At 33.6% G+C, this 14,357-nt stretch overlaps 1 protein-coding gene and 1 non-coding gene across 3 annotated transcripts in view; one reads left to right on the top strand and one right to left on the bottom strand.

The window, feature by feature from the left end:
* Window positions 1-14,357, bottom strand: part of Cwf19l2 (CWF19 like cell cycle control factor 2) — a 98,591-nt gene that overhangs the window by 12,745 nt on the left and 71,489 nt on the right. For both annotated transcript variants that reach the window (XR_007344534.1, XM_015489925.2), the window contains exons 13-14: window positions 11,334-11,546; window positions 2,939-3,055 (exon numbers count right to left, since the gene is read on the bottom strand). Coding sequence is in view for 1 of the 2 variants with exons in the window: in XM_015489925.2 (XP_015345411.1) it covers window positions 2,939-3,055; window positions 11,334-11,546 (330 nt within the window). In the remaining variant the exon portion in view is untranslated. The remainder of the gene's footprint in view (window positions 1-2,938; window positions 3,056-11,333; window positions 11,547-14,357) is intronic.
* On the top strand, window positions 9,106-9,238 carry LOC125613992. The gene has a single exon (XR_007344636.1). It is a non-coding gene; the product is annotated as a small nucleolar RNA SNORA66 (small nucleolar RNA).

Below are 14,357 nucleotides of genomic sequence, written 5' to 3'. Positions count from 1 at the left end.
TACTTCAGAAAAATATAGAGATTCCAAAATATGGGGACGATGTAAAATTCCTACATTCCTTGTAGAATATACTGGGAAAACAGGAAGTCCTCCTTATTTTCCACATTTAAAACTATTATTATTCATGTAATTTCCCATTCTCATTTAATCAATACACCTGTATTGAAATTTCTTATAATCTATTTAAATAAACTATACTGCAGGTTGTTGCAGTCATAATTTATATTATCACATTATAAAATCAATTAAATATGACTAAATAATTTTGAAGTTTAAAGTACTTTTCTTAAAAATACTCGAGCCACATGAAGTTAATTATGCAGCATTAATGCTGTAATATTTTCAGGTTTTTAAAATACATTGTATCTAAATAAGAAGTTATCCAAAGACAATGTTATAAGAGAGAACAGAAGACACACATTCATCTCTACTCTCTCCATGGAGTAACCCTTTGAAAATGGCATTAAAAGAAATTTTTAAAAGGCATAAATCTACTTGAACAAAAAGAATGAGAGAAGATGCAATGAAAATCAAATCATCCCATGATATCTGACTTAAATGCTAGAAAGCTGGTTCATACCTTTCAGGGGAGAAGAGGAAACTGCAGGGATGGCAGGGAAGATACCCAGGATGCCCTACAGAACCCTCAAAAGCCTCAGGGATGCAGAGGTCAAGGTGTGTCTAAAAACAGATGACTTAGATGAAAAGTTTTTTAAAAAGCAATTTGCATGCCAGATCCTCTCTCTACCAGCAGAATACTAGATTATTCTCTGGAAAAAGTAACTCAAGATAGCCGATCTGGGAAAAGCAGACACAATTCAGAGCATACAATCTGAAAACAGGAAAAGTTACTTAATGTTCTTAAATACTCAACATTTTGTCATCCTCTGCTTTCTAACACACTCATCTCCCATAATACTGGTAAGCAAGCTTAGACAGTACAGGCTGGAGATTCAAAGTCTTTTCTGGAGGATCTGAATAGCCCAAAAGAAAGAACAAAAGGCCAACACTGGCAGTTTCCAAGTGAAATGGCCCCACCACATCACTCAGTGAGGGCCACCATGAACTACTCTCCTTTCTCATATCACCAATTTGGGATATTTAACAAATGGCCCATAGAGTCTGATTATAGCACATGTTCAAGCATACTTGACAAAGTGAGAAGAATAAACTTAAATGGAATGAAGTACCACTATGTATTTAACAAAACTAACAATGTGAATCTTACTTATTTGAAATTTGTGATTATTAAGTATGCTCTTGCTAAAACTTACCTTTGAATGTTCTTCTAAATATGAAAGTTACATTTAAATAGCTCCTGCTTTGCAAACAATATTTTGTGCTAAGTCAAGTCACTTTTAAAATGCATTCAACGAAAGAGGAATAATTATAAGAAATATATTCTAATACTCAACTAATTTGAATTGTGCCTATATGAAAGTGAAAACAAAAACCAAGCAAACTGCACTTCTTCAAATATGCTAAGATTCACATATTTCATTATTTCACTATCCTTCAATAATTGAACTGCTAGTAATTTTTTTCCTTTACTACACAGAAAGAGCTTTACTACTATTATTTGCATAAAACAATTTGTCTTTTCCTCCCTCACTCAATTTTCCATAATACACCAAGCTTACAAAACTCTGCTTAACTATACTGTAACCTGTACCAGAATATATTATACCTTTGTACAGAAATAATGAGTGATTTTACATCTGTATTTCTCATAGTAACTAAAATACCATGTTCATGTACTCAATATCTGATATTTGTTGAACTAAATAAATTTCTTCTATATTCACCTCAATGTTTTTCATCAAATAGTTTAATTTCTTACAAAAATTTATAAAGCATACACACTAGATTCTCATAACTACTTAAATATTTTTGGCACTGTATTTCATTCTGAGTCAAATCAATTTTAAAATACACTCCAGAAAAGTCCTATAATAATTAAAAACCAAGTTCTCGTTGTTTTTGTTGTTGTTTTCCCTTAAATTCCCTACTGTTACAGGCACCCACCACTAGGGATGAAAACAAAAACTTTCCACATCAAAAATCTTGTCCACATTCTTACTCTTACTTGGCCTTCTATGCAACAAAACAATTTCCCCTTTTTTTCACTTTCACAGTATCAATTTAAAAAGCACAGGGAGTAAGAGGCTAAATTTCATAAAATACAGCCAAAATATCTCATTTGGCATCTTTAACAGCATTCTGAAAAATCTAGTATGTACAATAGTCCTTTCCAACTAGCATTTCTAACTAGTGCTTGCTGTAATCTCTATTTAGTTGTCGGGCATTTAAAAAAATATGCATGTTCTCCCCCCACCCCACCCACACCTGTATCCCATCATTATGAGGTCTTGAAATAATTAGCAACAATTTTACCTACGTTGGGCCTTTCAATCTCTTGAAAAATCAGTCACTAAAACAGATCCCTGAATCCAAAAGCTGGGCCATGTTATGAAAGGAAAGGGACAAAAAATAAAGCTAGTAACAAAATCACCACAGCAAGAAAATGGATTCATTATAGGAAAATATAGCAACTGCTGACTGACTCCCAAATTTCTTTATGTTATCTGAAAATTTCTTTCCTTTTGGCTGAAATTTACTAGCTTACTATGGTAAGAATGATTATCTCATGCTACTCCAAGTACTTATTTGAAATTTAGGATTGATTTAGGTAAAGATAATTGTTACTTTGTCACATAAATAAGTTTTCAAAACACTGAGTACATAGGAAGCAATATTAAAAGGTAGGGTACACTGGGAACACTATAACCACAGATATATATAACAATGAAAATACAAGTTTGAAAATTAAGAAACTAAATCATTGAGCAAAGGTATAAAACCTGTTAGAACTTATCATGAAAGTTTGCAAAATCTGCTCATGAGCTATATGATGACTAATGAGCATTATCATGCTGACCTGAATTTCTTCCCAGATATCCTCATCCAATAAGGTAGCTGCTCGATGATGCTGCAAAGGGACTATCAAGCAGTGACCCTCAGTAAGAGACTGGAAGTTGGGTAAACATAAATAAACCTGTGGAGGGAAATTCCAAAAGTGAAATATTGTTATTTATTCTTAGTTGTTATAGATGAGCCTCCTGGTAGGGAAAATGAATATTTATACAAATTATACTTGTTTACAAGACATATATTTATTTTAATATTTTAAAAGATTTTTTAAAAAAAAATTTAAGATTTTTAAACTTAAAACTGAACTATACCCTCCAGTTCTTTTTATTATTTTATTTTCACATAGTTTCACTGAGTTTCCCAGGCTGGCCTCAAATGTGTGATCCTCCTGCCTCAATCTCCTGAGTAGCTAGAATTACAGACGTACAACACTTCACCTGGTGAAAACAGCATTTAATAAACTGGATATTTAGAATACAAATTTCAATTTTCATTGCTACACATCACACAATAACTAAGATTCCCCAAGACAGGGCAAGAATGAATGACTTTATCCCTGATTTAAGGGAGCTATATAATTTCAAAGCCCTTGAAACAACACAATCTTTGAAAGAATATAAGATACATGGCATGACCAGGTAGAATAGTATGAGTATGATGCCTGTTAATCAGTCTTTCCTTCTCTCATTAGCTGAGAAAACATAATTAACCCAGCTAAGAGAGAAAGGAAATTACCTTAGGATGACTTTGTTGCTCTGGTTAAGCTGTTTATTTACAAACATGAATCACCTAATATCTGGTGCAATTTTCCATTATATACAAATTGTCTTTTCTGAAAAAAGGTCAATTAGTACATATACAAAAAGTCAATTAGTATGATACAGTAAACAAAAGGTTTCATGAGAAGCATAAATAATATTCTGCAAAAGGGCTTGATCTTATTTTCTCTTATTTTTTGTTATATTTTAGAGCCTTTGCTCATGCTATCCAGTCTTCTATTCTACCATCAAACTATCACAAGACCTGTATCTTCCAGGAAGCCTTTCTCGATACTTTACAGTGACTTAAATATTCATTTTTATTCCCATAACACTCCTGTACACATGCATTAAAACTGATCTGCTTATGTGATATCTGCTCCCCCATAAAACTATAGCGACTAGAGGGAATTTAGTCATCTTTACATATCTAGGACCTAACCAAGGGCCTAACATACAATACATGCTCAATAAACATGTTTGATGGTTAAATGAATTATTAAAGTTTTGTTTCTTTTTCTAAATCAAAATAAAAGTAGGTGAGTGGGATCATAGAAGAGTATTAAAAAATGAGCACAAATATTACTTAGTAATATAATATTTATTTGACTCTTTACAGGAAAAAAAAATCCCGTAGTTTGTTGAAAATACTAAAAACCATATCACAAAAAGTACAAAATTCACATATGACATGATAGTCTATGTAGGAAATCATAAAAAATCAAAGGAATTTCTAGAACTACTGAGTGATAATAGTAAAATCACAGGGTATGAGATTAATATGCTAAAGTCAATTGCTTTCCGATGTAACACACATAGGAAATTTGAAACTGAAAATACAATAACATTTATAATAGCATCCCCAAAATGTAATACTTAGGTATAAATCTAACAAAATATGTATAAGACCTAGGGGAGAAAACTGAAATTCTGACAAAAGAAAGAACAAAAGATCTAAATAAATGCAACAACATTATGTTCATGGATTAGAAGATGCAATATTATTATCAATTCTTCCCCAATTGATCTATAGATTCAATGTAATTTCAATCAAAATCCCAAAAAGTTTTTTGCAGATATTAAAAAAATAGTTCTAAATTTTCATATGGAAATGCAAAATGCCCAGACAAGTCAAAGCAATATTAAAGAACAAAGTTGGGGAACTCCCACTACCTAATTCCAAGACTTAATATAAAGCTACAGTAATGATATATAACAATGTGGTATTGGTGTAAGAATGGGTAAACAGATCAATGAAAAAAAAAAAAAAACACCAAAATAGACCCAAACAAATAGAGAACTGACCTTTGGCAAAGAAGCACAGAACAGTCAATGCAAAAAGAACTCTTTTTCAACAATTGGTACTAGAATAAATGGATAGGCATATGAAAAGAAAAAATGAACCTCCAGCCAGATCTTATACCTTCCACAAAATGCAAAAACCACAAAACTTCTAGAATTAGAGGAGAAACTAGGTAGCCTTGAGTTTGATCAGTTTGTAGATATAATACCAAAAGCACAATCCATTAAAGAAAAAACTGGTAACTTGAACTCTATTAAATACTTCTGCTCTGCAAAACAATGTTTAAAACAATGAAAACACAAGTCACTGAGTGAGAGAAAATACTTGCAAAACAGATATCTTATAAATGACTTGGGTCCAAAATACGTGAAACAAAAACACACAAAACAGCCACCACTACCACCACCAACAAAAAGGTCTCTTTAAAGTTCAACAAGAAAACAATTAAAAATGGGCAAAGCTGCCAGGCACAGTGACACATGCCTATAGTCCCAGTTACTGAAGAGGCTGAGGCAGAAACACAACTTGAACCCAGGAGATCAAAGTCAGCCTCGGCAACTTAGTGAGACTCTATCTCAAAGGGAGAAAAAAAAAAAAAAAAAAGGCAAAACTTTTAACAGTCACCTGCCCAAAGAAGATAAAGAGATGGCAAATAAGCATATGAAAAGATGGTCAACATTCTTGCTATCAGAAAACTGCAAATAAAACAACAGAAAAGCTGAGCAGTGGCACACACATATAATCCCAACTACCGGGAGTCTCAGGCAGAGGATTACAAATTCAAAGCCAGCCTGGGCAAATTAGTAAGATCCTGTCTAAAAATAAAAATTAAAAAAGTGCTAGGGATGTAGTTCAGCGGTAGAGCATTTGCCTACCATGCATGAGGCCCTGGGTTCAATCCTCAGTACCACAAAAACAAAACAAAACAAAACAAAAACAATGAAATATTACTATAAAATTGGTGAAACTTTGGTGGATGGTGGATATATTCATTATTTTAATTGTGGTGGTGGTTTCAAAGGTACATATACACATCAAAAAAACTGTACACTGTCAATATGTGTGGTTTACTTACATCAATTATAACTCAATAAAGGTGGAAAAAAATAGAAAAAAGAATTACTAAAATCCAAGAAAACTGACAATACCATATGCTGGCAAATATGTGGCATAATAGAAACTCTTGTTCACTGCTATTTGGAATGCAAAATTGGTAGACACTTTGGAATATAGTTTCTTACAAAGCTTAAGAAAGCTTCATAAAATCCAGCTAGTATTTACCCAATTGATTTGAAGACTTCTGTATATATAAAAACCTATATGCAAATGTTAGTAACAACTCTATGCATAATTGCCAAAAATCGGAAGCAAATAGGATGCTATAGGTGAAATAACATACTAGTACACCACAGAATGGAGAACTGTTCAGCAATAAAAAGAAATACCTATCTAGCCATGAAAATATGTGATAGCACCTTAAATGCATATTATAAAGTGAAATAAATCAGTCTGAAAAGACTACATCAATTATGATTTAAATCATATGGCATTTTAAAAAGGGCAGTAGAGACATCAAAAAGATTAGTAGATGTCAAGAGTTCAGGGGGAAACAGGGATGTCTGAACAAGTGCAGCACCAGTAATTTTCAGGTCAGTAAAAATATCATTTTTATATTAATGGATATGTGACATTATGTATTTGTTAAAACCCATTGAATTTTAAAGCACAAAGAATGAATCGTCATATATGAGATTAAAAAGAAAATTTAAGTAATTCCAGTAAGGAATGTAGGCTATAACAAGAGAATCTAATTGCTTTATAAGATGCAAAATAACCTCAAAGAAAAGAATACAAAGCAAAAGGTGTGGACCTAAGTCAATCTAGAAATAAGTGGAGTCTGCAGACTAAAGGCCTTTTGGATATAATTAGATACAACCACTGCACTCTAGTATAAAAAGTTGCTTCCCACAGGAGTACAACTTAGCAATTCTGATAGAATTGAACTGGAATGGAATGATTAAGTAAATGGATGATGGGTAGCTGGATATTCACTGTTGGGGTGAGAATTTACAGATCAGCATAGAGAGGAAACTAGAATAATTCCTGTGGTAATAGATTAAGAGTTGAAGATATCAATATGAATTCATGTTTAGCTTGATATACATACAGATGGTTACAAAGAGCAACAGTAATAGATAAATGTATCTAGTAGCTTATACACATATGTATCTTTTTACTCCTCCTCCCAGAGGGCCTAAAAGAACACCATGCCAGTAGCAATGAGCACACCTAAGTGTACTGATCTTGATCCATTCTCCAATACAAGGAATATGGACTCACTGAAGAAGTGGCCAACTCTAGGACTCAGCCAGGAGAAATGCAAGATGAACCTGAAGCACTTTATAGTGCCAAAAAGTAAGAAGAGATTTTTTAAAAAACAAAAAACCCCATCGATGGGAGTATGTCAAAGGAATACTAAAAGAATTCTCAACAGCCATGTTGAACAATAAAATAAAGCAGTATTAGACTACAAGAAAAAACATTAAATAAGTATAAATGAGTTAATACATAATAAATGAGGAAAAAGGAGATAAAACTACTGTGCAGAAAAATTCCAAGTTAATTAGTGTAGAAAGAGGACATATCACTACTGCTTGAGTGTGGGCTGTGTGGGCTGACTTCCTTTCAAGGGGTATATATGGATGGGAGGGATAAGGGGCAACAGATATAGAAACATGAAAACCACTAACTCGACAAGGTGATCAATGTTGATGCCAACAGTGACATGTCATGTGACAGCATGTACCACTGATATAAGAAAGGCATTTTAGCTTTGTGGAATTCCTTTCAAATAGTAAAATCCCAGTCTAATTAGACAAATTCCAATAGAGGAAAGAATGCCTAAGCAGTACTCCTCAAAACTATCAAGGTTATCAAAAACAAGATAGTCTAGGGAACTGTCCATGCCAAGAGAAGCCTAAGGAGACACGACTCCTAAATGTAACATAAAACCTAGGGTGGATCATGGAAGAGAAAGAGGATATAAGGTAGAAATGTGAAAAAAAATATTCAGTAACAATATAAGTAATTATTAATTGACTATTAAAAATGTATTGTACTAGTATAAAATGTTAAAAATAGAGGAAACCAGCCATGGGGTATATGAAACTATATACACAAACTTCTCAATTTTTTTGTAAATATAAAACTGTTCTAATAAATAATATACATTTTAAAATATAAAGGACAGTGTTAAGACAAAAAGGAAAACAAAAAACTTTTATTAAAAATAAAAGGATAGGGATGATCAGAAAGTTATTAACTGTCTGATTCTAAGTAATACTAATATAATCTCATTAACATATTTGGATTTATTACTTTAAATATTACAAATTCAAGCTCAGTGAAAACTATTGAATTGCTCTGAAATACTGTTTGCTATTTCACCTTAGGCTCCAAGTAATTCCTTAAAAACTCACAATCATATGTGACTTACTAAGGGAAACTCACAATCATATGTGACTTACTAAAGAGAAAGACCTCTGGTTTGTCCAGGTGAAGAAAATGATCTATTGTTAAAATGGGTGAGACAGGCAGTCAGATACTGTAGGAAATTGATGAAATTCTTTGTAATCAATATTTAAAACATTTCTATATTGAAATATTCATAGATGTAACACTGAAGGTAGATTATAGTTTTTAGGGAAAAAATAGCAGAATAAAGCACAGGTGGAGAAAGAAGAGATTCAAATAATTTCAAAGACTTCAGAATGAAAAGCCAAGCCTGAAAGAAAAACAAACAAACAAACAAACAAATTGGCCAACTCTTAGTAAACTGAAAGCAGAGAAGTATTTTGGAAAATATGGATTATCTCTTAGTAAAAGAAGAAAACTGAGAAGAAAGGGAAAGGGGATGCATGAGATGGTATAGTAGAAAGAATTGAAGAAACAGAAACATCTATCTACTGGCTGACCATTTCCACTGGGCAGTGAAATAACAAATGCCTTCCTTAAACACAGCCTGTGATGGTTTGGATATGGGAAGTCCCCACAGAAACTCAGGTTGAAATATAATGTGTTGAGAGATGTTAGGATGCTTAGGAGGTAAACAGGGTGCAAACTCAGTCACTAGCTTTATATGATGTGTCAGTAGATAAAGAAACCAGCTTTACTAAAGTAATTGTTGTGACAGGAATGTATTAGCCTCAGAAGCTACTGAAGTAGCCCACTCTGTCCTAATACAGAATAAGAAAAATTTTAAGAGATGATTGAGTCATGGGGTCTCCACCCTTATAAAGTTCCCACGAAATTATGATGTTATAAAGTGAATTTGGCTTATCATTCTCTTGCCAAGTGATCTCTTCTACCCTCCAGGCTCTCTTTACACTTTTCCAACAAGCGCGGAGCAACATAAAGCTATCAACAGAAGCCAAATAAGTGCTGACACCATGATCTTAAACTTCCCTCATGTCGCAGTCAGTTTTTTTATTACAGTGACAAAATAACTTATAAAAACAACTTCAAGGAGGAAATATTTATTTGGGGGCACAGTTTCAGAGATTTCAGTCCATGATCAACCAGCTCACTGCTTTGGGCCTAAGGTGAGGTAAATGTCGTGGTGAAAGGGCATGACAGAGAAAAGCTGCCAGAAAAGGAAGCAGAGAGAAGGGTAGGTGGGGGTGAGGAACCAGGGACAAGATTTAACCAGTGATCAACTTTCCCCAACTGAGCCCCCTTCTAAGGTTTCCACAACCTTCCAATAATACCATCAGCTATGAACCCATCAATGGATTAGTCAATTAAAAAATCAAAATCTTCAGAATCCAGTCACTTCCCAAAAGCTCTACCTCTTAACGTTGCTGCCCTGAGGACCCTTCAATACATGAGCCTTTGAGGGATGTTCCAGATCCAAACTCTACCACTTGCTTCCAGAACTGTGAGATAAATAAACCTCTTTCCTTTATTCCAGCCCCAGGAATTCTCTTATAGCAATACAAAAGAGACAAAGATACAATATATAAAACAGGAGGCTTTCAACTGGTTTACACTCATAATACCTGTCTCCCTGGACAGACTATTTTCAGTATACTAGAGAAAATGAAGTCATGTAAAATAATCCCCAAACTTCTAAGGCATTATAGAAACATATTAAATGTTACTTAATGTTTAATTATTGCTATATTTTTAAAGGTATAAATGACACTAAAGGGGAATAAATATTTACTACATAAAAGAAATTAAAACCCAAACTGACTATCCTAATGATCTAAAAATATTAAAGACTGCGGGTGGGGTTCACGCCCACATACATAGACAAGAGTATATAAACAAATAAATAAATGTTTGTGTCTATTCCCCAAACTACCAGTTCCTGAAATTAGCATTCATTCTTTCAGCTTCTTAAACTATCACTTTTTCTTACTTCACTCCAGGCTTCTTTCTGTTCTACGAATGCCAAACTCATTTCCTCATGACTTTTCACTCACTGATACCCCTTCCTGAAACATATTCCTTCGTAACTTCATATCTCTTGCTCTTTCTCATCTTATACAACTTACTAAAATACCTCAGAAGTCTACTTTTTAAAAAATTATATACTCCCCCATCATTTTATCCCATTTCCTTACTATATTTGCTCTATAAAAATTAACTGTCTCTTAAATTAGGACTATAACATAATCTTCAAAAGTATACCTGATTCTCCACTTTTCTCATAAGTAATTAGATTTTGGCATATTACAGATACAAAAAATATTTACCTAATGTAAGAATAAATGTTAATTGAAATAAAGCCCTATTATGTACAAGGAACAGAACCAGATGACTGATATATGATGGCGAGGAAAAGCTACATCTGTTCATGAAGTTTGATGACTAGAGTGGAGGTCTAATAACCAAGTTAAAAAATGTAGTAAAAAATCTTCAAATTGTGAGCTATTATTCTATGAAGAAACAAGTTTTATGAGAAAGTATAAAAAGAAAGTGAAGCTACTTCAGATTGAACCCCTCTGAGGTGACTTTAATGCTAAGAATCATCTGGCACAATGTCAGAAGGCTGATAAATGATAGAGGCAGAATCTGAGGTCAAGAAATGTGATTCCAAAGTCTGCAGTTTAATCACTTCCCAGTAGCTCCTCTCAATAAAATAGAATCACTCAAGATGTGAGCTTCATGTCATTTTAATATTTATACTTTCTATGGAAGAATCGTGGATGGAAAAAATATTGAAACAGAAAAAACAAAGACATTCTTTAGGAATCTTAGAGATATATGAAGAAAGAGGCAAATCTACATATACTATAAAATCTTCTCATTAGATCAATAAATGTCATATTTCTTACCTTAATACCTATTGCAACAATAAGGTGCTTAGGAAATTGAGAGCTGTCAAAACAATAAAGACATTTTTCCATTTGTGCAGCAAGACTCTGATGCTCAGCAATAGCTCTTTTCCTCTGGTTCTCTTCCTCTTCGCCAAGATGTTGTCTCTCAGCTGCTTTGGAGACAAACATGTCGTCCAGAGTATAATAATCTCCATCAGTTTTTCCCATAAACTGAAAAATCAATAAAAGTAGTAGGGCAAAGAAGGCAGCAGTTAATATTTTATTGTATAATAGTATATCAAAATCTTATCTATGCGTTCTATGATAAAATTCATATATTAAGAAAAAAGAAAACTTAATTAAAATCTAAGTTTGTGAGCTGAGGATATTGCACTTACTGTGTTTGACCCAACAACAAAAATAAGTAAAGTCTGAACTTGATCTTCAAGGGTCAATTAATCATTATCATTATCACGAACAACATCATCACAACTAAAGTTTACTGAATACTAACTATGTGCAATTCCATGCAATTGTATTATATTTTATACTCCAATGGGGGGACACTGTCATTTTCACTTAAGAGACAAGGAAACTGAAACAAGAGAGGCCAAGTAACTACCTTCATTTAAAAAATAAGCACACACACTATATAAACATGAAACTCTGCCTTATCTCCAGGCACCTTTGCCATACCTTCCCCAATATAAACTATGGAAAGAGTAATGCTTTTAAAACATAAAACACAAATTTTATTTAAGAAGTTGTTTGAAACTTTTAAAAGCTCTACATTATATGGATGGTCAAATTACCTTAGGTGTAAGCTATAAAATCACACACAGAGAAAGACATAATTAATAAAAGCTTTGGTTCTTCAGCTAAAACAACCATAGAGAGATTGAGTCTCCTATCTGTGTACCCTTGAAAAAGGATACTCAAAATCATTAATTTTTAGGAAAATGCAAATCAAAACCACAATGAATTAACCTCTTCACACTTTAGGATGGCTGGAATCAAACATACAACTGTTGTCAAGGATGTGGTGAAATTGAAATCCTTAGACACTGCTGGTAGTAATGTAAAATGATATAGCTGTTAGGGAAAACACAATGGTAATTCCTCAAACAAACACATTTTAACTCAAACAAAGGTTTGAGTTACCATAAGACCCAGAATTTTCACTTCTAGCGAAGAGAAATAAAAACATATACCCATGTAAAAACTCAATACATAAATCTCTACAGAGTATTCTTCATAGACTCAAAAGATGAAAACAACCCAAATGTTTATCAACTAATAAATGGATAAACAAACTGTGGTATATCTACATAATGGCATATTACACATCCTTAAAAAGTAATGAAGTACTGATGCCTACAACAACATGGATGACCTGTAAAAACATTATCTCAGTGAAATAAAGCCAGTCACACATACATACATAAAGAAATGATTATATAATTCCATTCATATAAAATTAAAAGGAAAACTACAGTGACAGAAAATAGATTAGTGGTTGGTTAGAGACAAAAAGGGAAAAGTTGAGAGAATTAGGAAGTGATAACTAAAAGGTATAATATTTCCTTTTGAGGTGATAAAATGTTCTAAAATTGGCAGTGGTGATACTTGTACACTATTAATAAACCACTGAATTGTACACTTACAAATGGGTGAATTGAATGATATATTAATTCTATCTTAATAAAACTATTTAAAAAGAGCAAGACTGGTGCTGGGGATATAGCTCAGTTGATAGAGTGCTTGCCTCGCATGCACAAGCCCTGGGTTCAATCCCCAGCATCACAAAAAAAAAAAAAAAAAAACGAGCCAGGCATGGTGGCACACACCTATAATCCCAATGGTTGGGGAGATCGAGGCAGGAGAAATACAAGTTCAAAGCCAGCCTCAGCAATTCAGTGAGGTCCTAAGCATCTTCAAAAGACCCTGTCTCTAAATAAAATATAAAAAGTGCTCAGGATGTGGCTCAGTGATTAAGCGCCCCTAGGTTCAATCTCCAGTACCAAAAAAGAAAAAAAAAAATTCATTTCATCTAAAGAGAGAGATAGGGCCTTTGCCCTCTGCTTCTCAGAAAAATTCTCTAAACCTTCAGAATGTCTTGCCTGATAAGGATCTGTGTTCACCTAGAATCCTTGGGCCAAACTAGATAGTAAGTGCTAACAATGTGTTTAAGTGGCTTTATTATATGGCTTTAGGCTGAATATCAGCTCCACCTCCACAGCAGAAATCAAGGTCATCAGCATGGTCAATTATTCATGTCTATGTGACAAAAGTCTAATAAAAATTCTGCAAACTAAGGCTTGAGTGAGCTTCCATGATTGTGGCAATATTTTGTGTATATCATCACAAATCATTCCTAGAAGAAGCCCTGCATACAAGTCCCAACTGGGAAAGGACAACTGGCAACTTTATACTCAGAGCTCTCTGAGACTCTGTTCTACATGTTTTTTCTTTGTCTGATTTTAATCTGAATCCTTCCTGTGTAATCAGCCATTACCATGAGAATAACAGCTTTAAGTGAATTCTGTGAGTTCTTCTAGCAAAATATTTAACCCGAGGGTGATCATGGGGTCTGATAAACTTTTAGTTGGTGTCAGACGTGTTGGTGGGCTTTAGGACACTCTAACATGTTTAGCTGGATGGTTAGGAACTCAAAACACAATTAAAGAATCTGTAACAAGGAGGTCTGGGAATACAGGTCTCCAGATGAATACAGACTAGGAAGACATTTGTGTTCTATATAAAAATACTTAAGTCACTAGTCACTCCCACCATTGCCCCAACAAGTTTATAAACAAAGTGGCCATGCAGAGAAAGGAAATATGTATGAATTCAGTAACATGAATTTTCACTCACCAAAGTCAAACTGGCTATGGCCACTGCTGAATGCCTAATATGCCAACAAGAAAACAATACTGAGAATCTAATATGGCACTCCCTAGAGTGATAAGGCAGTTACCTGGTAGCAAGGTGAATACATGAGTGCTTCCATGACGCAAAGGCCAGTGCTTTGTTCTTACTGAA

Source organism: Marmota marmota, unplaced genomic scaffold (genome assembly GCF_001458135.2).
Source record: "Marmota marmota marmota unplaced genomic scaffold, marMar, whole genome shotgun sequence".
Taxonomy (NCBI): Eukaryota; Metazoa; Chordata; class Mammalia; order Rodentia; family Sciuridae; genus Marmota; species Marmota marmota.
Note: the sequence above shows the minus strand (reverse complement) of the source record. Positions and strands in the feature narration are given on the sequence as shown.